This window comes from Oncorhynchus keta, chromosome 18 (assembly GCF_023373465.1).
Source record: "Oncorhynchus keta strain PuntledgeMale-10-30-2019 chromosome 18, Oket_V2, whole genome shotgun sequence".
Classification (NCBI taxonomy): Eukaryota; Metazoa; Chordata; class Actinopteri; order Salmoniformes; family Salmonidae; genus Oncorhynchus; species Oncorhynchus keta.
Genome location: NC_068438.1, coordinates 10,487,598 through 10,510,328, shown reverse-complemented (window position 1 = coordinate 10,510,328; position 22,731 = coordinate 10,487,598). Strand labels below are relative to the sequence as shown.

The following is a 22,731-nucleotide window of genomic DNA, read 5'->3' as shown; positions in this document are numbered from 1 at the left end:
CTCGATATGTCATATGGAATCTTTCCCAGTGCGGGTCATAAAATGTAGTTGGACAGCCATGTCATACTAACCCGGTTTTCATGCAAAACATTAACAGAATAACTTGAGCCTAGTTGATGTGGAACTGTTGTGAGAGTCCATGACATTGTTTTGGCTAGGTCTGTTGTAATAAATTGCATGAAAAAAAGTACCCAAATGGCATATTTGAGTAAAAGTAAAGAAAGCTTAATAGAAAAAGTAAAAGTTAACTAGTAAAATACTATGAGTAAAAGTATTTGGTTTTAAATATACTTAAGAATCAAAAGTAAATGTAATTACTAAAATGTAATTACTAAAATATAAGTATTAAAAGTATGAATCATTACCTAAGCAAACCAGACAACACAATGTCCTTGTTTATTTATTTATTTACAGATAGCAAGGAGCACACTGCAACACTCAGACATAATTTAGAAACAATCAGATCAGAGGCAATAGGGATGACCAGGGGTGTTCTCTTGATAAGTGCATGAATTTGATCATTTTCCTGTCCTGCTCGCCATTCAAAACGCAACGAGTAATTTTGGGTGTCAGAAAATGTAGAGTAAAAAGTACATATTTTTTTATTTATTAATGTAGTGAAGTATAAGTCAAATATAAATAGCAAAGTACAGATACCCCCAAAAACGACTTAAGTAGTACTTTAAAGTATTTTTTTTGCACCACTGTCTATACATTTATGGCAGTGACTGAGTAAACAGTAAACTCGCCAACGAAGATTGACACTGACAGATAGCGAAGCTGATGAGTTGGCTTCTTTGAGTTCTTTTAGACCATTTATATAATTGACATGGGGATAAAACAGGTCAGATTTGCACTGGAATCATTTGCATTGCAAAACAGTCACTATACCAAGCTAACTAGCTAGCTACAAGTTGAGAAACTTCACTGGCTAGCTGGCCGACCAGCCATCGACTGTGGTAGCTAAGCGACAACTTCTCTGGACACTGGAAAGTTTAACTGTGTCCATGCAAAAGTCAAACGTGTATATTTATACATAACACCACGCAGACAACTAAAACACGTTTCCGTTTAACAACGTATTAGGAACGCATGCACACAGGAAAAAAAGCAGGGCATAACCAGCTATAGTGTAGATAGCTGGGACACACTTTTCACCCCACTTCGCTACAAAAGTGATTTTCGTGGCAGGTTATGAGACCATATCCGCTAACCCTTTTCCTAACCTTATCCTCAGTCTCCTGCCACGAAAATGTCACTTCGGTATCGAAGTGCTGTGAAAAGTGTTTCCCCTAGCTAACTACCGCATGGGACAACAACCTACATGTTAGCTAGCCACCCTAAACAATACCAGTAGAATTGAGCCTTAAATCCCGTGCTATGACAGACGAACAGGCTCGACAACTCACCGAAACGCAGGGACTGGAGCTAACGCTGGGTGTTGGCGAACGCTGAACGGTGACCAGAGCCATTCAAGGTCCAGGAAACAGATATTTTAGTTAGAGAAAGCAGAGGCGGCGAGATGGTCATAATTTAAGCAGATGACATGTAAAGCGCCCGATATTATTGGGTCGTTGGTGATTTCCCTCCTATTCATTCAGCAGCGTCTTTTGGCGCATGCGATCCACTGACCAGCTGTCAAACGACAATGTCTAATGCTGCGTTCATACCGGCTAGTACATTCGTAATTACCAGTATACGACTGGGGAAAATCCAATTGACGGCCCTCCAACTCGTAATTACAAATGGGAAATAATCTCTGAACTCCGATTTCTCCCACATGTTGAACTCTGACGTCACATACTAAGGAAATTACTTCGATAACAGCATTTTCGACAATTAAATAAAACAAAAATTAATTTAAAAAAAATATATATTCATGTGCCTTTTTAACACCAAAATTTGTTTGGAAGCATGATAGCTGTACTTATAGTTTATGGTTGACATTTGTCAGTCGAGCTCAAAGCATATGAATGCACACAACAATACCATTCTCAAATTAACAAATAGACCTTGTATATTTCAAGTTTCCCACTTGTTATGAACGCAGCAAAACGATGCTGGACTCAATCAGGCAAGGGTGGAAGAAAATAATGCAGTCCTACACGTTTGAAAATTACGAGGCTCCTCGCACCAAATATAGCTATTTACACAAGTCTATGGTTTAAACAATATGCAGCTGAGTGAACTCTAATGGATATGAAAAGGCAATACCATCTGGAACAAACTGGTTGAACCAACGTTGTTTCAACGTAATTACAACCAATACACAATGTGATGACGTTGAATCAACGTAGAAAACAGATTGGATTTGTAAAAAAGTAATCAACAAGGGATTTTAGTTTTTTTCTTTCACCACACTTTTAACCTAAATCCAATGACATGGTAATTTTTTGGGGGGGGGTTTACATTAGTTGACAACTCAACCAAATGTAAATCAAAACTAGATGTTGAACTGACATCTGTGCCCACTGGATGGTTAGTGGGCCCTGTAAATGTACAGTGCCTTCCAAAAGTATTCATACCCCTTGATTTTTTTGTGTGTTACAGCCTTAATTCAAAATATATTAAATATATATTTTTCTACACACAGATGATGACAAAGTGAAAACATGTTTTTAGACATTTTTGCAAATTTATTGAAAATGAAATACAGAAATATATAATTTACATAAATATTTAAACCCCTTAGTCAAAACTTTGTAGAAGCACCTTTGGCGGCGATTACAGATTTGAATTGTCTTGGGTATGTCTGTATCAGCCTTGCACATCTGGATTTGGGGATTTTCTTCCTTTCAGATTTTCTCAAATTAGATGGGGAGCGGTGCTGAACAGAAATCTTCAAGTCTTTCCAAAGATTTTCAATGGGATTCAAGTCTGGACATTGGCTGAGCCACTCAAGGACTTTCACATTCTTGTTCTGAACCCATTCCAGTAGTTATTTTTTTTACTGTATGCTTGGGGTCATTGTCCTGTTGGAATGTAAATCTTCACTCCAGTCTAAGGTCATTTGCACTCTGAAGCAGGTTCTCATCAAGGATTTGCCTGTTTTTGGCTCCATTCATGGTTCCCTCTATCCTTATCGATATCCCAGTCCCTGCTGCTGAAAAGCATTCCCATAGCATGATACTGCCACCACCATGCTTCACGGTAGGGATGGTGTTAGAAGGGTGATGAGCTATGTCTGGTTTTCTGTCATAGTTGAAGTGTACCTATGATGAAAATTACAGGCCTCTCTCGTCTTTTTAAGTGCGATTCCTTGCACAATTGGTGGCTGACTAAATACTCCCCCCCCCCCACTGTATCTATTTTCCTTGACTTCCTCTCCAACTTGGTAGTGCTATTAATCACCAAGGTACCACGTTCATCTGTACAAACAAAGGTACGCAAGTATAAAGACCACGAGACCACACAACCGTCATACCGCTCAGGAAGGAGACGTGTTCTGTCTCCTAGAGATGAACATACTTTGGTGCGAAAAGTGCAATTCAATCCCAGAACAACAGCAATGAACCTTGTGAAGATGTTGTTTGGCCATAATGACCATCCTTATGTTTGGAGGAAAAAGGGGGAGGCTTGCAAGCCGAAGAACACCATCCCAACCGTGAAGCACGGGGATGGCAGCATCATGTTGTCGGGGTGCTTTGCTGCAGGAGGGACTGGTGCACTTCACAAAATAGATGGCATCATGAGGAAGGACTATTATGTGGATATATTGAAGCAACATCTCAAGACATCAGTCAGGAAGTTAAAGCTTGGTCGCAAATGGGCTTTCCAAATGGACAATGACCCCAAGCATACTTCAGAAGTTGTGGCAAAATGGCTTAAGGACAACATAGTCAAGGTATTGGAGTGGCCATCACAAAGCCCTGACCTCAATCCTAGAATATTTGTGGGCAGAACTGAAAAAGCGTGTGCTAGCAAGGCCTACAAACCTGACTGAGTTACACAAGCTCTGTCAGGAGGAATGGGCCAAAATTCACACCACTTATTGTGGGAAGCTTGTGGAAGGCTACCCAAAACGTTTGACCCGAGTTAAACAATTTAAAGGAAATGCTACCAAATACTAATTGAGTGTATGTAAACTTCTGACTTAATGGGAATGTGGTTAAAGAAATAAAAAGCTGAAAAAAATAATTCTCTCTACTATTATTCTGACTTTTCACATTCTTAAAATAAAGTGGTGATCCTAACTGACCTGAGACAGGGAATTTTTACTAGGATTAAATGCCAGGAATTGTGAAAAACTGAGTTTAAATGTATTTGGCCAAGGTGTATGTAAACTTCCGACTTCAACTGTATAACACATGACATTTACATTCCTACTACTTGGACATCTCAGCTTCTCCCTTCTGCAAACACCTGAAACATGTCCAAAAGCTTTACAATGATTGGTCTTTTGATAAATGCTCTGACTCGGTAGTTTATATACCCCAACCGCACTTGAGTAGGGAGAGACAAAATATCAGCCTTCACTTTTTCTTCATTCACCACACGAATCATCCGACGTGCATCAATCACTCCAGGAACATTTTTAATCTCTGTAACATCGACTTCCCACGAGACGCCAGATATTACCTCCTTGAGGGCTGCCTTGTTCCCTAAAGAGACACACACGACACGTCAAACCTTCGGGTGAGACGCAACACACTTTCCTTATGATCGTCAGCAGTACATAAAGATCTGAACAAACGCGCCTCTCGTAATCCTCACAGCTTTCACTTTACCCAGCACTCTCTCCACCAGTTTGGATATTTTACATGGATTCTTCAAGATTGGTAATCCGATCAGCTGCTCCTCATGAGTAAACCGCAATCCTACAAGACAAGTAAATACATTCTCAGCACTGTATGCAACTGTGCTGCATTTTCCATTCTTTTGGCAATAGTCCAATTCTCTTTGACTCAACCACCATTATGTTCAAGCTCCACATCACTTTCCGTCATCCTCCAAAACCCCCACCTCTGACATGCACTGTCAACTGTGAGACCTTATGTAGAGAGGTGTGGTTCATTCTAAATCATGTCCAAACAATTGAATTGGCCACAGGTGGACTCCAATCAAGTTGTAGAGATGGATATTCGAAGGAAATTGGATGCACCTGAGCTCAATTGTGTCACAGCAAGGGGGTGTGAATACTTGTTTTCACTTTGTCATTACGGGGTATTGTGTGCAGATGGGTGAGAACAGAAATCTATCCCATTGAATTCAGGCTGTAACACAACACAATGTGGATGAATACTTTTCTGAAGGCACTGTAGCTCTTTCGGGAGGATTTTTTAAAGAGAGCTTTTCAGGGAGCTTTTATGCAGAGAGAGTTTCAGGTCATTTTACAGAATATTGGTTTGAAAAGGAAATGTGACTTCTGTCACGTACCAAATACCATGACCTAGCCTGCACTTCCTCTTGTACGCAACCGAGGGGAAGAAATGGGAAAAGAAAACACAAGAACATTTAAAGGCGCCAATGTATTTTCCAAGTAGACTCCATTGTAGACTCCATTGTAGACTCCATTGTAGTATTGTGAAAAGGCCTCCCAATTAACTGTCAAAATAAAAGGGAGGGAACCTATCATATGAAACACACACTGCTCTGCAGTGAGCTGAGCTGAGCGGTGAGGTCATGTTTCAGTGGCTGTGGCCCCTCCCTCCCTCCTTTTGCATCCTCTCATTTACAACAAGTGATCTTTCTCCTTCCCTTAGTGACCATCAAACAGAGACCTGTGCCTTGCAACCAGCAGACCCCACCCCTACACACACTGGGGAGGGTGTTGTTGGTTACAGGGGTAGATTGAGATTTGAGGTGCAGAGATTCATTTCTACAGGGCTGTTTATTGACTGCCTGCATTGCCTCCATCCTTTGGGAATTGTACTCAAGGGGAGAGAAAGGGGAGGATTGGAATGTTGTCACTCCATTTCGCACAGAAGTAGAACGTGAAAAGGTAAACAAGGAGTCTGATACAGAAGGCAAAGGGAAAAGGTAACTAACAGAAAACATTAATACAGTCTTGGTCAGGGGGTTATTTGTGTGTTTTCCATAACTTTATCATATTTCTTAGGGTAGTTTATTATGCATAATTTAGTCTTTTGACATTTTTTTTTGTGTTGAATATAAATATTGTATTGCACATACATATCTGTAACAATCTAAAACAACTTAAATACGTATCTTTAATACCTTCTCTCTCAGAGAATATTAATAGCCTACAAGCTCCACCCCCCTTTCTGTCAAAGATACCCACCAATCAGATCAGTTGCCCTAGTTTTCTCCTCATTTGTACATTTTACAGCAGACCCTCTATCCTCTATCTGAGGAGGGAAAGGGGGGATACAAATGAAAGGGTCTCAGGAGGACAGAGAGGGGTGGGAGAGCACTCTGGAGAGACAGATCATCAGCCGAGGGTCAAAGCTGGGGCGCAGACTGGACTCCCACAGGGAGTGTGTCCGCAAAGTTCAACTGATCCAAGGGGCGTGGGCCTTGACTGACCCTCTTACCCAGTACTGGCTCAGTCAGGATGGAGAACAATCCATGGATTCTAGGTTAGAGCATTCATCTCCCCATTCCCCAATCTGATGTAGCTCATTTAGCAAGAAAATTACCTCTACCATGTATCATTCATGAATGTGTGCTCTGCTCTGCCTTTGCAGGATTTACCTGCTGGAGAAGGTCTTACCGTCTCTGGTCCCATGTGTCGGGCAGCTCCTTAGAGAGGCAGAGCGGAGGGGAGAGACTGAGGGAGAGGGAGAAGAAGGGGAAAGGAGGAGGCGTGAGGTTGAAGTGGGTTCATCTCCCTTCAGTCCCCTGCTTTATCTGGGCCATTGCTTGATAAGGTCCTCCTCTGCCCCCTCTCTTCATCCCACTCTCTATTCCATTCCGCTCCTTTCTGACCGAGAAGAGGCAGAGACAGCCCAGTACAGCCTGGGGCTGGAGCTCACTCTGCAACTGCTACATGCACCATGCAGCCGGTGCGATATATTCATCACCCCTGAGAGAGAGAGAGAGAGAGAGAGAGAGAGAGAGAGAGAGAGAGAGAGAGAGAGAGAGAGAGAGAGAGAGAGAGAGAGAGAGAGAGAGAGAGAGAGAGAGAGAGAGAGAGAGAGAGAGAGAGAGAGAGAGAGAGAGAGAGAGAGAGAGAGAGAGAGAGAGAGAGAGAGAGAGAGAGAGAGAGAGAGAGAGAGAGAGAGAGAGAGAGAGAGAGAGAGAGAGAGAGAGAGAGAGAGAGAGAGAGAGAGAGAGAAAATCACAGATGGGGGCACAATACCAAAGTGAAGGGGAGGAAGAGAGAGGAGTAGGGAGAGGTGATTGTGTATGGAGTAATGACAGAATGATTGATGGCATCTCCCCCCAAACCGTATTGCTCCTCCTCCGTCAGTGCAGGCTTGGTTAGGATGCTACTCTACCCTAAAGAAGAACCAAAGGCGAGAATCTACTCATATGCCTAAGTCTTATACCCCATTTCATTACATTGGTAATTGTATTTTATAGAATAGCAATATGCTGGTGGAGATTGTTGATGGTGGAACATACAGTGTATCTGGGCCTCCATGTGCCTTTATCCTCATTCCTTGGCTCAATCATTTTCACAGCCCATGAGGCTGCTCTCACCCCACCAGAAGTACTGTAGTACCTATTTCTCTCATGTCTGAAATAATCTGGCACACCATTATTCAATAATAATAAACATTTACGGTACCCCTCATTTGGTTACGCTCTCTCTCACACACAGAAACAGAGAGAATGAACAATTGAAGACTGATGATTATACAACATTTTCATGAGTAAGCACTCTAAAGACCATAATGAAGCCCAGTGGTGGAAAAAGCACCCAATTTTCATACTTGAGCAAAAGTAAAAAAACCTTAAAAGAAAAGGACTCAAGAAAAAGTGAAAGTCACCCAGTAAAATACTACTTGAGTAAAAGTCTAAAAGTATTTGGTTTTATAAATGTACTTAAGTATCAAAAGTAAAAATATAAATAATTTAAAATGTCTTATATTAGGCAAACCAGACTACACTATTTTTTTCTTTTTTTTTAATTGAAGGAGATCCAGGGTCACAGTTCAACACTCAGACAAAATTCACAAACAAAGCATGTGTCTTTAATGAGTCCTCCTGATCAGAGGCAATAGGGGTGACCAGGGATGTTCTCTTGATAAGTGCGTGAATTAGACCATTTTCCTGTCCTGCTAAGAATTCAAAATGTAACGAGTACTTTTGGGTGTCCTGGAAAATGCATGGAGTAAAAAGTACATAATTTTCTTTAGGAATGTAAAAGTAAAAGTTGTCAAAAATATAAATAGTAAAGTACAGATACCCCCCAAAAACTACTTAAGTAGTATTTAAAAGTATTTTTACTTAAGCACTTTACACCACTGATGAAGGCAGTATCCTACTGTATCCTCCGTCAACAAGAAACCAAAATAAAATACACAGTATGTCATCAGTTCTATCAGCGGCAGAGCAATAGGTCACACTTTATTTGGATAGTCTGGATAGTCATACTATCAACAAACTATCTGTTGATAAGCAACTGCTTGCTAAGGTTATAGTTAGGGTTAGGTTTAGAATAAAGGTAAGGGTTAAGGTTAGGGTTAGGGATAGGATAAGGGTTAACGTTAGGGTTAGGTTTAGGTTTAGAATAAAGGTAAGGGTTAGGGTTAGGTTTAGAATAAAGGTAAGGGTTAAGGTTAGGTTTAGGGATAGGATAAGGGTTAAGGTTAGGGTTAGGGTTAGGATAAGGCTTAAGGTTAGGTTTAGGTTTAGGGCTAGGATAAGGCTTAAGGTTAGGGTTAGGTTTAGGTTTAGAATAAAGGTAAGGGTTAAGGTTAGGGTTAGGTTTAGGGATAGGATAAGGCTTAAGGTTAGGGTTAGGGTTAGGGTTAGGTTTAGAATAAAGGTAAGGGTTAAGGTTTGGGTTAGGGTTAGTAGATAGTTTAAATGTTACTAATAGTCTGTAGAGCATTTACAGATGGACTATCCAAATAAATTGTTACCGAGCAATATTGTAGGAATTGAATGGATATCTGTTCAAAGTCCAGGGAAAAACATACCATTTTGCAAACGTCCTTATTTAACCCATGGTTAACCCTTCCCATTTGTCCTATATTGTCCCAGCTTGTCTGAGCTGAAGAGGCAGGTGGGGCAGTGCAGGGTGGAGCTGCAGAGGGGAGAGGAGATCCAGAGGCGTACCGTGGAGAGACGGAGGGAGTGTCTGGCACTACACTTCACTGACTGGAGGCTCCAAACCGACCACACCCTCTCTCTGTACCTGGTAGGAACAGACCACACCCTCTCTCTGTACCTGGTAGGAACAGACCACACCCTCTCTCTGTACCTGGTAGGAACAGACAACACCCTCTCTCTGTACCTGGTAGGAACAGACCACACCCTCTCTCTGTACCTGGTAGGAACAGACCACACCCTCTCTCTGTACCTGGTAGGAACAGACAACACCCTCTCTCTGTACCTGGTAGGAGCAGACCACACCCTCTCTCTGTACCTGGTAGGAACAGACCACACCCTCTCTCTGTACCTTGTAGGAACAGACAACACCCTCTCTCTGTACCTGGTAGGAGCAGACCACACCCTCTCTCTGTACCTGGTAGGATCAGACCACACCCTCTCTCTGTACCTGGTAGGAACAGACAACACCCTCTCTCTGTACCTGGTAGGAACAGACAACACCCTCTCTCTGTACCTGGTATGAACAGACAACACCCTCTCTCTGTACCTGGTAGGAACAGAGAACACCCTCTCTCTGTACCTGGTAGGAACAGACCACACCCTCTCTCTGTACCTGGTAGGAGCAGACCACACCCTCTCTCTGTACCTGGTAGGAACAGACCACACCCTCTCTCTGTACCTGGTAGGAACAGACAAACCCTCTCTCTGTACCTGGTAGGAACAGACCACACCCTCTCTCTGTACCTGGTAGGAACAGACCACACCCTCTCTCTGTACCTGGTAGGAACAGACAACACCCTCTCTCTGTACCTGGTAGGAGCAGACCACACCCTCTCTCTGTACCTGGTAGGATCAGACCACACCCTCTCTCTGTACCTGGTAGGATCAGACCACACCCTCTCTCTGTACCTGGTAGGAACAGACAACACCCTCTCTCTGTACCTGGTAGGAACAGACAACACCCTCTCTCTGTACCTGGTATGAACAGACAACACCCTCTCTCTGTACCTGGTAGGAACAGAGAACACCCTCTCTCTGTACCTGGTAGGAACAGACCACACCCTCTCTCTGTACCTGGTAGGAGCAGACCACACCCTCTCTCTGTACCTGGTAGGAGCAGACCACACCCTCTCTCTGTACCTGGTAGGAACAGACCACACCCTCTCTCTGTACCTGGTAGGAACAGACCACACCCTCTCTCTGTACCTGGTAGGAACAGACCACACCCTCTCTCTGTACCTGGTAGGAACAGACCACACCCTCTCTCTGTACCTGGTAGGAGCAGACCACACCCTCTCTCTGTACCTGGTAGGAGCAGACCACACCCTCTCTCTGTACCTGGTAGGAGCAGACCACACCCTCTCTCTGTACCTGGTAGGAGCAGACCACACCCTCTCTCTGTACCTGGTAGGAACAGACCACACCCTCTCTCTGTACCTGGTAGGAGCAGACCACACCCTCTCTCTGTACCTGGTAGGAGCAGACCACACCCTCTCTCTGTACCTGGTAGGAACAGACCACACCCTCTCTCTGTACCTGGTAGGAGCAGACCACACCCTCTCTCTGTACCTGGTAGGAACAGACCACACCCTCTCTCTGTACCTGGTAGGAACAGACCACACCCTCTCTCTGTACCTGGTAGGAACAGACCACACCCTCTCTCTGTACCTGGTAGGAACAGACCACACTTATAAAGCAAGGAGGGGTTGACATATGAGGAATACAAAGAGCCTCAAGGTAGGGTGTTGTATGATGAGGTCCAGGAGTTTTTCCTGATCATAAAGGGTCCAGAGTTTTCCTGTAGTCAGGAAGACCTCCTGACCCTATTCATTGTGTATATCAGACCAGTACAGTACAGACTTGTACATTGCAACTCAGTGTTGATCTGATCTAGCTATCTACCTCCGTATGGATTAGTGGATTGGAGAGAGTAAGAGAAAATGGGATTAGGATTAATGGTGGGGATAAATGCTTTGGGGGTTTAACGTCAAGACAGACAATAAGACTACAGAGAACCCAGCTTTTAATTAAAGCTGTTCTGTGTTTGGATCTGTGACAGGGACTGGGAGCAGGGCGGAACTCAAAGATGTACTGTACAAAAGGGAACAGAGGAGACAAGCAATATTTCTCTATGTTTTAATCCAATTCACTCAACTAACAGCAAACAGCACAAAAAATATAAGTAAATCCATGTCATTTATATTTGTGAGGAACAATCCCATAGAATAACCCTTTTTGGTTCCAGGTAGAACCATTTTGGGTTCCATGTAGAACCCTTTACATGGGAAAAAAAAGGTTATACCTGGAACCAACCAGGGTTCTTCCCAGGGTGCTCTCCTATAGGGACAGCCGAAGAACCCCTTTAGGTTCTAGATAGCACCGTTTTTTTCTAAGAGTGTGTTTGACGTCTGTAAGCCCACTAACACATGGCTATGTTGCAGGTGCAGAATGCTCTACTCAGCTTCAAGGAACTCCTTCATTCCAAAAGTTCAGGTATGTTCTGGTCATGATGCAGTTTGTAGATGTTCAGGCATTAGGACCAGTGTACAGGTGTAGGATCTTCACCTTTTACTTTCAGTGGGCTAAATCAGGGCCACACAGAGTGATTCTTGGTAGCCTTAATCAAATCTACTTTGAAAACAAAAGTATACACCTCACACACATGGTTATGGGCTTACAAAAAAGAAGACCCCTTTACCAAGTCAGATATAAAACTGTTTGAAAAAGACAGATGGGATTTATTTTATTTTTTTTAATTAAAAATGTTATTAATGATAAAAATTATAAAAAATCTGAATAACGTTCCACTCATGAGGCCAAAGAGGGCGCTTTTGGTCATTGACTGCAAGAATGGGTTACTTTGACCACTGCTGTGGCAGCAATATTACAATCCTGCAGCAACGTGAGTTTAACATTTAGTCCATAATGTTGCTTGATCCGTGGATAGGCTATTAGCTAGCTAATATCACACGACATGAAAAGTGCAATACTTTTAATCTAACTGTGTGTTTGTGAGGGTTTTCAGGGAATTTACGTAAATCACAAAGCTCATCTGCATATTCTCAGCAACAAAAGAGTTGATGAAAATCAAGATCCTGCCTCTGTATATAAGAGTGATTCTTTTTCAGATGATCAGTTGGCCTGGGACCTGAACACCAATGATTCTGGCACACCTGACTCACTACAGCAAGACCAATTTGTCCATGTGAGAAATGCTTTTTTAACATTTGAAATCTTCCCCCTCGTTTGTGATTTCTATAGGCGGAGCAGTGCTCAGTATTTCTCTTCTGTAATTTTAATCTCTGTCTTTCTGTCCGTCCGTCCGTGTCCCAGTATGTCTCGGGGCTCTCTGAGGAGCAGTTCCAGCTGTTTCTGGAACATCTCTCCCTGTGTAGCCGGGAACACGGCTGTGCTGAGAATTTGAGGCTGTGGACAGAGACCCTCTCTCAGGCCTTCTCCCACTGTGACTGTGCTAAGGTGACTGACTGCTCATCTGCTCATCTATCACTCCAGTGTTCATTTGATAAATTGTAATTACTTCGCTACTATGGCCTATTTATTGCCTTACCTCCTCATGCCATTTGCACACACTGTATAAAGACTTTCTTTTTTTCCCTACTGTGTTATTGACTGTACGTTTGTTTATTCCATGTGTAACTCTGTGTTGTTGTTTGTGTCGCACTGCTTTGCTTTATCTTGTCCAGGTCACAGTTGTAAATGAGAACTTGTTCTCAACTAGCCTACCTGGTAAAATAAAGATTAATTTTAAAAAACTATTTTTAAATAAAACTGACTGAACCATGCCTAACCACCACCATTAACACACTTTAAAAAAAACTCTATTCCCCATTAGCTCGTCACATCTTTCTACTGCATAACGGATTGTAGCTTGTGATGAAATGATCGCAGAGAATCCCATCAGGATTGATGGAGGAAGTCATTTAACATAATAAAAGTGCTTTGAGATCTGTTGAAAGAATCTATTTGTTGGTTTAGACTGGGTGTCTGGACAGACAGAGAGTGTTGGTCCTTCTGCTGAGTTTCTACCATGATCAGAATGAGAGCACACAGGAGTCCATGCATGATCCTAACCACTGTGAGTAAACATACACACACACACACATACACACACACACAATGATGGTCGCATAAGGCCTGCAGAGTAACAATCACGAGTTAATGGTTCTGAATATCTACAAAACTCACCTGATATACTACAATGTAATGACGTTGTCCCAATATGTCCGTGTCGCTCTAGTCCATCTAGTGGACAAGTTGTGGTATTACTGACGTACTGCCTTCACGTTGAAAAGCGTATGCTTACTGACAGAGGGGACATAGACATGTCGTTGTTACCGTACTTCAGCTTGAATGTTCAAATCTAAGCTAGGGAAACAATACTCTATGAAGAATTAGTAGTCATCAACAACAACAACAATAAGAGCAACTACCACAATTGCTCGACAGGGCCGTTACAGGGACACAACCACATGACTTGTGGTCTCCTTGGAAGTCCTGTAGCCATGGACACAGAGAAGACCTGTATGCCATGTGATGCTGGACAGGGGGACATGACGCATTCATGCCATGAGATAAAGGGGGGAGAAGAGAGGAAGGGAGAGGGGAACAGGGTTACCCCCACGGAGAGCTTGGACCCGGGGCACCAAACTGCCATAAACAGCCCAGAACCTCCAGAGGACTGGGGGAACATAGAAGAGGTCATGAAGGGGACAGGGTCAGACACCCCAGCGCTGGACATAGAAGAGCTATGTATTGTCATGGAGTCTGGTCCCCTGCCTGAAGGTGAGTGTGTTGAATTCCTTGGTTGTTTACATTTGCATTTTAAAAGGAACTAACACATAATGTGATAACTTGGAAAGAGAAAAGGAAAGAGAAACCTGCACATTGCTCTTGCTCGTATCACTTTAGTCAGAGCAAGGGGCTTACCTGTAAGCTTGAATAAATAATGTGATACGAGCAAGAGCAGTGTTCGGGCTTCTCTTTTGTTTGAGGTGTACATTTGACAAGACACAGAGCATAAGACTACAACGGAGACTTTAGATACAGTTCGAGAAACAAAAAGCTCTGAAATAATGTCCTAACAGAAGCAGAGGATCCTGGGTCACACTGGGCCATGTGTGCCTATGACAGTCAGACAGTGAGCCGAGGGCAGTTCCTGCAGCTTGTGCTCAGCTTCCTGGGCAGAGCATCCAGTGGCGCTATGGTGGACAGCCTGGCTGAACACATCAAAGCTGGCTACAGAGAGAAAGAGAGCGAGAGACTGCGCCGGCTGCAGCAGGTGATAAGAGATTTAAGAGAGATGAGAGGAGACGGTGAAAGAGCTGTCTGTGGCCCGTAGAAATGGAATGACTAGTGTGCTGTACTGTGCTGTGCAAAAGCCGTGGTCTGAAGGTCTTTCCCCGGTCTTCTATTTCTACCCTGTAAACTGTTCCCAACTGTGTACTTAGGCCTTATGGGCTGTGTCGAATTAAAACAAATGAAGGTTACTATGTTGTCTTTAGTGTAATGAGCAGAAAGAAGAAAACAGGAGGTCAAAGGAGGTGTCGTCTCTTTTCCTCTCCTGGGACAGCGAGGGCAGAGGAGCTATGGACAGAGAGGAGGTGGAGCGAGAGCTAAGTCTGTACAAGGATGGAGCAGAGGAAGGGGCCTTACAGAGAGGTCAGAGGTCACAGGGACTTGGCTGTGGGGCTAACCAACATAATAGACCCACCCGCCAGCAAAACCGGCTGAAATGACGTCATTACAACCACATTACAATGAGAACTACCCGCTAATCGGATTGTAATGTTAATCTGCTGTCCCCACAGCTAGTCTCTCTTAAAGTAGTTGCTGTGCTATAGGTGATGATTAAGTCCACCACCTGTGTGTGCTGTGAAGACGTTAGCTGTCCATTTCGTACAACCTTAACCACACAATCTCTCTTATGCCCCCCCGCCCCCCCGCCCTGTTCAAGCCTGGCAGCATGGTGAGCCACCTCTTTCCAGCTGCTCTGTCCTCTCTCTAGGACAATTCCAGGCCTTACTGAGGGCTTTCCTGGTGGAGCTGCCTCCAGAGGAGGGCTCAGGGGTCTGGGCCTTCCAGGAGCTCCTGGTCTACCTGCAGGAGCGGGCAGCCCTGCGAGGGGGCAAGGACAGGGGTAGAGGGGCTACCAGGCAGGCCTGGCTGCAGGAGATTGGGAGAGCAGCCCAAAGAGGTGCAGCCCAGATGGAGCCTGTTTATGGGTCTGTGTTTAGCGCCGTGCTCAGAGTGAGTCTGACACGTGTAGAATAGTGGAACAACACCTTACATTTCAGACATGACAACATTACTGTAGTTTCACTTTAACCAAATGGCTGGTCAGTAGCCTACAGAAGCATAAAACAATAGTCAACAGTTGGAAATAGGTACTATTGAACAATTATTGTATAATATGTATACCGCTTAAAATAAGTTGCTTCGGTGATTTGTGGTTCTATAGAGATCATCTTTTTATCCTTTTGGTCATAAGCGTGCCGTTGAACCCTTTTTGGTTCTATATTGCTTCATTTCTTCTTAGACTCTCATGGTGAATGTGGATTTGTTCGAAGACAGTTTGTGTAGTTTGTCCAGCTGATCACAGTATAGCACTTTGTTACTGTAAAGCATTTTGTGGCAACTGCTGACCTAAAAATAAGCTTTATGAAATCAATGTGATTTGAAGCCACGCTTGTCTGTGTGTGGCAGGATGCAGAGGTGAATGCGGAGGGGAAGCTGTTGAGTGTCTCTGTAGCCCTGCTGGAGGAAGGGGGCTCTAGGCTGCGTTACGTGGCCTGTACTACTGAGGATGCCCGTCTGGTCCTCAACAAGATGCTCCAGCCACACCAGGCCCCTGTCAGGTCAGTGTCAGGAGATAGCTCTGCCCTTGTTAGTGACACGTCAATCAATCAATCACACAATCAGTCGATCAATTTAGCCTTTAGTGTAACAGTCTTACCCATAGCAACATGTCAGCGGCAGCTCGCGTCTATGTTATTTGTTGGACTAGTCATTTTGGCCTTTAAACCATCCCCTCTAACCCTGTTGTCCCTCTACGCACTCACTCACTCACTCACTCACTCACTCACTCACTCACTCACTCACTCACTCACTCACTCACTCACTCACTCACTCACTCACTCACTCACTCACTAACACCATTTCAGTTTCAACTATAGGCAGATCTGAAGTGCTACCGTTTCTTATGGTATTTGGGAGCACAGGAAATTCTTTCAGAGCCTTGTTGCCCGTTATTGTAGCTATCTTCTCTCTCTCCCATTATAGGATCTCTGACTGTCTCTTTTACTGTTGCTCCCTGCTGTAGTTTCTCAGCCATAGAGAGCTGTCGTCCAGTGCACGTGCCCAGAGTGGGAGCTCACGGAGGGGTCTACCTTTTCGACGAGTCTCAAGCCTCTTCACAGTGTTATGGCTCGTTTATCGCCATTCCCATATTGGACCCCCGAGATCAGGGACGAGCTATTGGGGTGCTGGGTCTCGACACACTCCGAGATTCAAACGACACACACCTGTTCTCACGCCATGAGATAGACTTCTATCAGGTGAGAGAAATGGCTGCTCCCAGATCTGTTTGTGCTGTCTTAACAACTTACAAGCATTTGGCTGACAATGACCATAGGAGTTAGCAAGATAACCCAAACAGATCTGGGAGCTGGCTAGAATGGCTGTATTGGGCAGTGTAAAACCCAGGGCGATACTTCTATAACGCTCAAGGAGTATTCAAAAAAAGTAAGTATCCTAAAAACACCATTCATTAGCTTTGACTCAGTAATAATATCCTATTTTTGCCCAGGGCGTGAGCAGTGAATTCAGCAGAGCTCTCCAGCATGTGGTAACTCGCTGCAGCATGCTGAACATTGTGGAGAGCGCCTCACTCTGGCTACACAGCAGAGTCCCTGCCGTTCACAGTATCACCACCTATCTGATGGAGCCTTCAGACGGACAGGTAACTGAAGAGAAGGCGGTGACATCAATCCTCTGGAGGCTACGTTCTGTATACAGCACCAAATAAACCATTTAAACAGATATCTCAACGCAGCATGAGCTTAGCCACGCGCCCTAACCATTCAAATTCAGCTACACAGAGGTTTCCGAACAAGATATCAAACCAACTTTAAGTCGGCTAATGAGCACCCTTTGCAGGGCAGTGACTGCTCTCTGAGGAAGATGATGGTGATGGAGGGAGGTTCTCGTCGCTCCCATTGGCTCTCCCCTCCTCCTTCCTTACGGCGCTCAGATCACATCCCCAGGTAAATCATTGGACCTGTTTTAGTCTGCAATGTATGGCTTTGCTAGTACTGCAATGCGATGTCCAACCTACTCTAATGACACATTGATCTACCAGCCTATGACAGTCTATGGAACTGCTGTGCTATTTATCCTCCAGAGTCCACATGAGGTTCTAGCCTGATCCTAGATCTGTTTCTGCTGCGTATACCAAACAAGACAATGAACATAGGAGTTGGCAAGACAGCCCAAACAGATCTGGGACCAGGCTAATGTAGATCCACCCTCTGTTCCAGAGACTACCTGTTCCAGTGCTGTGACACCTCCCAGGCTGGGCACTATGTCGTGTTTGGGGCGTACAGACTGGTGCTCCCTGTGAGGGACTCAGCTGGGTGGGCCCTGGGGGTGGTGGACATGGAGTTAGAAACCCTCTCATCGGGCCACCAGAGGGGGCTGCAGCCCCACGAGCGCCGGGACCTGTCGTCTGCAGGGAAGGCACTGCAGGCTGCCTGCGTTGAGCTGCACAGAGAAAGCACTGGGCCAAGCAGGCAACACACACTGCTGGGTGAGAGGCATGGTGTTAGGGAACAGGGGAAAGCTAAGAGGCCAAACCAGTGTATGATAGGACCATACTGATTATTATTGGTTCTAAGTCATACATACAGTGCATATTACATACGGTCCTGCAGTTTTTCATGTAACCAATTGCCATTCCCAAAATCCACAAAAGTTAAATGAATGCTAATCTAAGACAATATTTCTCTTCTACAGAGGCGAAGGCCCTGGGAGGGGAGCGGCGGGCGTCCATCTTGTTCCTATGTTTCATGCTGGAGCACCTGCGCGTTCGCTGTGTGTCCGGAATGGACCAATTCATTGTAGCGAAGCTCCAGAGCTCCCAGGATGCATCTCACCACTTCCATGTCAGTCAAGTCGTGAAGGCGGTGCTTCTACTGCTGTACCCTGAGAGGGAGGGTTCTGTCCATACAGACAATTGGGACCAAATGAAGATGGTGAGAATTTCACTAGGTCTGAATGCAAGCTTGTCTCTATTTGCATAATGGAAGACAATGGTCCTATTCCGAGAGCATACATTTAGCTTAATCGCAGATCACCAGCGGAGCAGACTGACTGATCTAAAAATAATAATGAGTAGTTATTTATCATGAAAGGGGATTTGGAGATCAGTCAGTTTGCAGTAGCCGACTGCAATGTAATTGATCTCAAACATGACCAATGTGTTTTTAGTAGGCCTACTTGATACATCATGAGGATATGTATCTCTTTTGACTTCCACTTACCTTTGACCTTTCACATCAGATGCTGAGCACTGACCTGGGCTACAGGCTGGCCAGGTTTGAACCCTTAGCCAGGGCAGTGACAGTGGACAGGGAGCTGGTCCACAGCTGCATAGCAGGTATGCCTATGGAAATGAATCCACCTCTGACAGACACACTCCAGGGTGAAGTTTCCCATAGATACAAATCTAGGATCAGCTTCCCCTACCCTGATACTAGCGTACCATCACTGGGGGAAATTCAAAACAGACCCCAGATCAGCATCTAGAGGCAACTTCACCGGTTCACCCTACACCTGCAGCCTCGTCTCATAGACCAGACATAACATAGTAAATGAAAATCCAGGACACTCAAATTAGTTTGATATGTTACTTTTGGTATGGTTATATAAGAGGGTGATCGGTCAGGGTTGCTTGTTCACATCTCATCACTGACAACTTTAGCATTTTAGCTAATTAGCAACTTTGCAACTACTCACTACTTTTTAACTACTTTGCATCTACTTAGCATGTTAGCCAGCCCTTCCCCTAACGCCTAACCTTAACCCTAACCTGACTCCTAACCCTAACGTTAACCCCTAACCCCAAGCCTAGCTAACGTTAGCGTTAGCCACCTAGCTAACGTTAGCCACAACATTAGCAAATCGTAACATATCATTCAAATTGTAATATGGAACATATCATATGAATTGTAATTCGTAACATATCATACAAAATGGATGACGGACATCTTCAAATGAATACATACCATACCAAACGCAACATATCATAACAATTTGAGTTATGTCTACCCCTGAGTCCAGGTTGACACCTGAAAGACCTGTAACATAAACAAAACCAGTGTCATGCCCTGGCCATAGAGATGCTTTTATTCTCTATTTTGGTTAGGCCAGGGTGTGACTAGGGTGGGCATTCTAGTTTCTTTATTTCTATGTTTTCTGTTTCTATGTTTTGGCCGGGTATGGTTCTCAATCAGGGACAGCTGTCTATCGTTGTCTCTGATTGGGAATCATACTTAGGCAGCCTGTTTTGCCACCTTAGTTGTGGGTAGGTGTCTTTGTTCGTGGCCTGTATAGCCAAAGTAAGCTTCACGGTCGTTTTCCTTATTCTTTGTTTTGTTGGTGACATTTGTAAATAAAAATAAATGTACGCTCACCATGCTGCACCTTGGTCCGGTCATTTCCACCCTGACGATGGTAGTGACAGACCTACCCACCACAAATGGACCAAGCGACATGGCCAGGAGGAGGAGCGTTTTCTGGAGAAATGGACATGGGAGGAGATCATGGAAGGCAAGGGACCCTGGGCAACGGCTGGAGAGTATCGGCGTCCAAGGGAGGAGATCGAGGCGGTGAAAGCAGAGCGGCGACAATACGAGGAGTTGGCACAGCGGAGGAGGGGCACATGAGGAGATTGGCTGAGTCAGGTTGGAGACCTCAGCCAACTCCTCGTGCTTACCGTAGGGAGCGTGGTACCATTCAGGCACCGTGTTATGCAGTGGAGCGCACGGTGTCTCCAGTGGGCGTTCACAGCCCGGTGCGCTACATTCCAGCTCCCTGCATTGGACGGGCTAAAGTAAGCATCCAGTCAGGACGGATGGTGCCGGCTCAGCGCGCCTGGCCTCCAGTGCGTCTCTTCGGCCCAGGATATCCTGCACCAGCTCTGCGCACTGTGACTCCGGTGTGTCTGCACAGCCCAGTGCGTCCTGTGCCAGCGCCCCGCATTTGCAGGGCGAAGGTAACCATCCAGCCAGGATGGGTTGTGCAGGCTCTACGCTCGAGACCTCCAGTGCGCCTCCACGGCCCAGTGTATCCGGTGCCTATGCTAAGAACCAAGCCTCCAGTATGTCTCACCAGCCTGGAGAGTCATGTGCCTGCTCCCAGAACCAGGCCTCCTGTATGTCTCCCCAGCCTGGTGAGTCATGTGCCTGCTCCCAGAACCAGGCCTCCTGTATGTCTCCCCAGCCTGGTGAGTCATGTGCCTGCTCCCAGAACCAGGCCTCCTGTATGTCTCCCCAGCCTGGTGAGTCATGTGCCTGCTCCCAGAACCAGGCCTCCTGTATGTCTCCCCTGCCTGGTGAGTCATGTGCCTGCTCCCAGAACCAGGCCTCCTGTATGTCTCCCCTGCCTGGTGAGTCCTGTGCCTGCTCCTAGAACCAGGCCTCCTGTATGTCTCCCCTGCCTGGTAAGCCCTGTGGCAGCTCCACACACCAGGCTGTCTATAAGTCTCCCAGCCCAGTGATGATCCATGCTCCCAGAAAGCCTCCCCAGTGATGATCATGTGCCTGCTCCCAGAACCACTGATGTCTCCCCAGCCTCCAGTGATGATCCAGAAAGGCCTCCGATGCCTCCTGGTGATGATCCATGGCAGGCCTCCGAAGCCTGCCGGTGATGATCCAAGGAACCAGGCCTCCGGTGATGATCCATGGCCTGGTGAGCCTCCGGTGATGATCCATGGCACGAAGCCTCCGGTGATGATCCATGGCACGAAGCCTCCGGTGATGATCCATGGCACGAAGCCTCCGGTGATGATCCATGGCACGAAGCCTCCGGTGATGATCCATGGCACGAAGCCTCCGGTGATGATCCATGGCACGAAGCCTCCGGTGATGATCCATGGCACGAAGCCTCCGGTGATGATTCATGGCCCGGAGCCTGCAGTGAGGATCCATGGCACGAAGCCTCCGGTGATGATCCATGGCACGAAGCCTCCGGTGATGATCCATGGCACGAAGCCTCCGGTGATGATTCATGGCCCGGAGCCTGCAGTGAGGATCCATGGCACAAAGCCTGCAGCGAGGGTCCCCAGTCCGGGGCCTGCAGCGAGGGTCCCCAGTCCAGAGGTGCCACCAAAGTGGGGGGAGCCAGAGGTGGAGCGGGATCTGCGTCCCGCACCGGAACCGCCACAGAAGTAGATGCCCACCCGGACCCTCCCCTATAGAGTCAGGTTTTGCGGCCGGAGTCCGCACCTTTGGGGGAGGGGGGGCCTGTTTTGACACCTTAGTTGAATAAAGGTGAAATAAAAATAAAATAAATAAAATCGAAGGGGAATGTGTCTGTGTTGTATCCAATCCATGCATTGTATCCACAAAGTGGGGGGCTTTTAAGTGATATTTAATGCTGGTTCTTCTTCGGTTTCAGGAGTTGAAAGGAGGGAGTTGGGGCAACATGGATCATTACCACTGGAGGACCTGTATGACTGGGTATCCATCTGTTTGTCTATCTGTTCCTACTAGATTCAAGTTTGAAAGTTTATTCACCACGTACACAGGATACAACAGGCATAAAACAGAACAGTGAAATTCTTTCCTTGAGAGGTCTTTCCCAACAATGCAGAGGTGATAGATAACAGAACATTTAAAAAAAAGTTTAATTAAAAACCACACGAGAATAATATAATAATAATAATAATAATAATAATAATAATAATAATAATAATAATAATAATATAATAATAATAATATAATAATAATATAATAATAATATAATAATAATAATAATATAATAATAATAATAATAATATAATATAATATAATAATAATAATAATATATGCCATTTAGCTGACGCTTTTATCCAAAGTACAGTCATGTGCATACATTCTACGTATTATCGAAACTACCCTGGCGTTACAAGCGCCATGCTCTACCAACTGAGCCACAGAAGGACACAGTGATGTGAGTTAGAAACATGAGAATGCAAGTATATACATGTCAGTGCTAGTACCTTATTCCATTTGCAGGGGTACTGGAGTAGTCGAGGTGGGTTTCTACATAAAAAGTGACAGGTTGTAGGATATACAGTTGAAGTCGGAGGTTTACATACACCTTAGCCAATTACATTTCAACTCAGTTTTCACACAATTCCTGACAGTTATTCCGAATAACAATTCCCTGTCTTAGGTCAGTTAGGATCACCACTTTATTTTAAGAATGTGAAATGTCAGAATAATAGTAGAGAGAATGATTTATTTCAGCTTTTTATTTCTTTCATCACAT

At 45.0% G+C, this 22,731-nt stretch overlaps 3 protein-coding genes across 3 annotated transcripts in view; 1 reads left to right on the top strand and 2 right to left on the bottom strand.

The window, feature by feature from the left end:
- LOC118396826 (protein phosphatase Slingshot homolog 2-like) overlaps nucleotides 1–1,653 on the bottom strand; it is a 38,448-nt gene extending 36,795 nt beyond the window's left edge. Inside the window, exon 1 of the mRNA XM_052468752.1 lies at nucleotides 1,410–1,653. Coding sequence (XP_052324712.1) covers nucleotides 1,410–1,472 — 63 coding nt within the window. The 5' untranslated portion in view covers nucleotides 1,473–1,653. The remainder of the gene's footprint in view (nucleotides 1–1,409) is intronic.
- Nucleotides 1,654–5,715: 4,062 nt separating this feature from the next.
- LOC118397245 (EF-hand calcium-binding domain-containing protein 5-like) lies at nucleotides 5,716–22,120 on the top strand. Its single transcript, XM_052467392.1, has 20 exons — nucleotides 5,716–5,979; nucleotides 6,290–6,539; nucleotides 6,648–6,965; nucleotides 9,115–9,271; nucleotides 11,625–11,676; nucleotides 12,312–12,388; nucleotides 12,517–12,660; nucleotides 13,180–13,279; nucleotides 13,651–13,986; nucleotides 14,289–14,482; nucleotides 14,706–14,862; nucleotides 15,209–15,450; nucleotides 15,907–16,058; nucleotides 16,523–16,757; nucleotides 17,009–17,161; nucleotides 17,359–17,465; nucleotides 17,739–18,007; nucleotides 18,214–18,452; nucleotides 18,760–18,856; nucleotides 21,877–22,120. The coding sequence occupies exons 2-20, from the start codon at nucleotides 6,334–6,336 to the stop codon at nucleotides 21,969–21,971; spliced, it is 3,330 nt and encodes a 1,109-aa protein (XP_052323352.1). The 5' UTR covers nucleotides 5,716–5,979; nucleotides 6,290–6,333; the 3' UTR covers nucleotides 21,972–22,120.
- LOC127908623 (uncharacterized) lies at nucleotides 9,267–10,971 on the bottom strand. The gene is made up of 5 exons (XM_052467393.1): nucleotides 10,357–10,971; nucleotides 10,192–10,290; nucleotides 9,895–9,993; nucleotides 9,566–9,862; nucleotides 9,267–9,499 (listed from the first exon to the last, which is right to left on the bottom strand). The coding sequence occupies exons 1-4, from the start codon at nucleotides 10,894–10,896 to the stop codon at nucleotides 9,608–9,610; spliced, it is 993 nt and encodes a 330-aa protein (XP_052323353.1). The 5' UTR covers nucleotides 10,897–10,971; the 3' UTR covers nucleotides 9,267–9,499; nucleotides 9,566–9,607.
- Nucleotides 22,121–22,731: the final 611 nt, after the last annotated feature.

Bases quoted from the DNA above. Each gene is read 5' to 3' on its own strand.
- LOC127908623 (XM_052467393.1), bottom strand. From the start codon at position 10,896: ATGTCAACCCCTCCTTGCTTTATAAGTGTGGTCTGTTCCTACCAGGTA. The intron at 9,994-10,191 runs GTACAGAGAGAG...TGCTCCTACCAG, and splicing joins GTGTTCTCTGTTCCTACCAG to GTACAGAGAGAGGGTGTTGT. The intron at 9,863-9,894 runs GTACAGAGAGAG...TGTTCCTACCAG, and splicing joins GTGTGGTCTGTTCCTACCAG to GTACAGAGAGAGGGTGTGGT.
- LOC118397245 (XM_052467392.1), top strand. From the start codon at position 6,334: ATGAAAGGGTCTCAGGAGGACAGAGAGGGGTGGGAGAGCACTCTGGAG. The intron at 6,540-6,647 runs GTTAGAGCATTC...CTGCCTTTGCAG, and splicing joins GAACAATCCATGGATTCTAG to GATTTACCTGCTGGAGAAGG. The intron at 17,162-17,358 runs GTAACTGAAGAG...CACCCTTTGCAG, and splicing joins TGGAGCCTTCAGACGGACAG to GGCAGTGACTGCTCTCTGAG.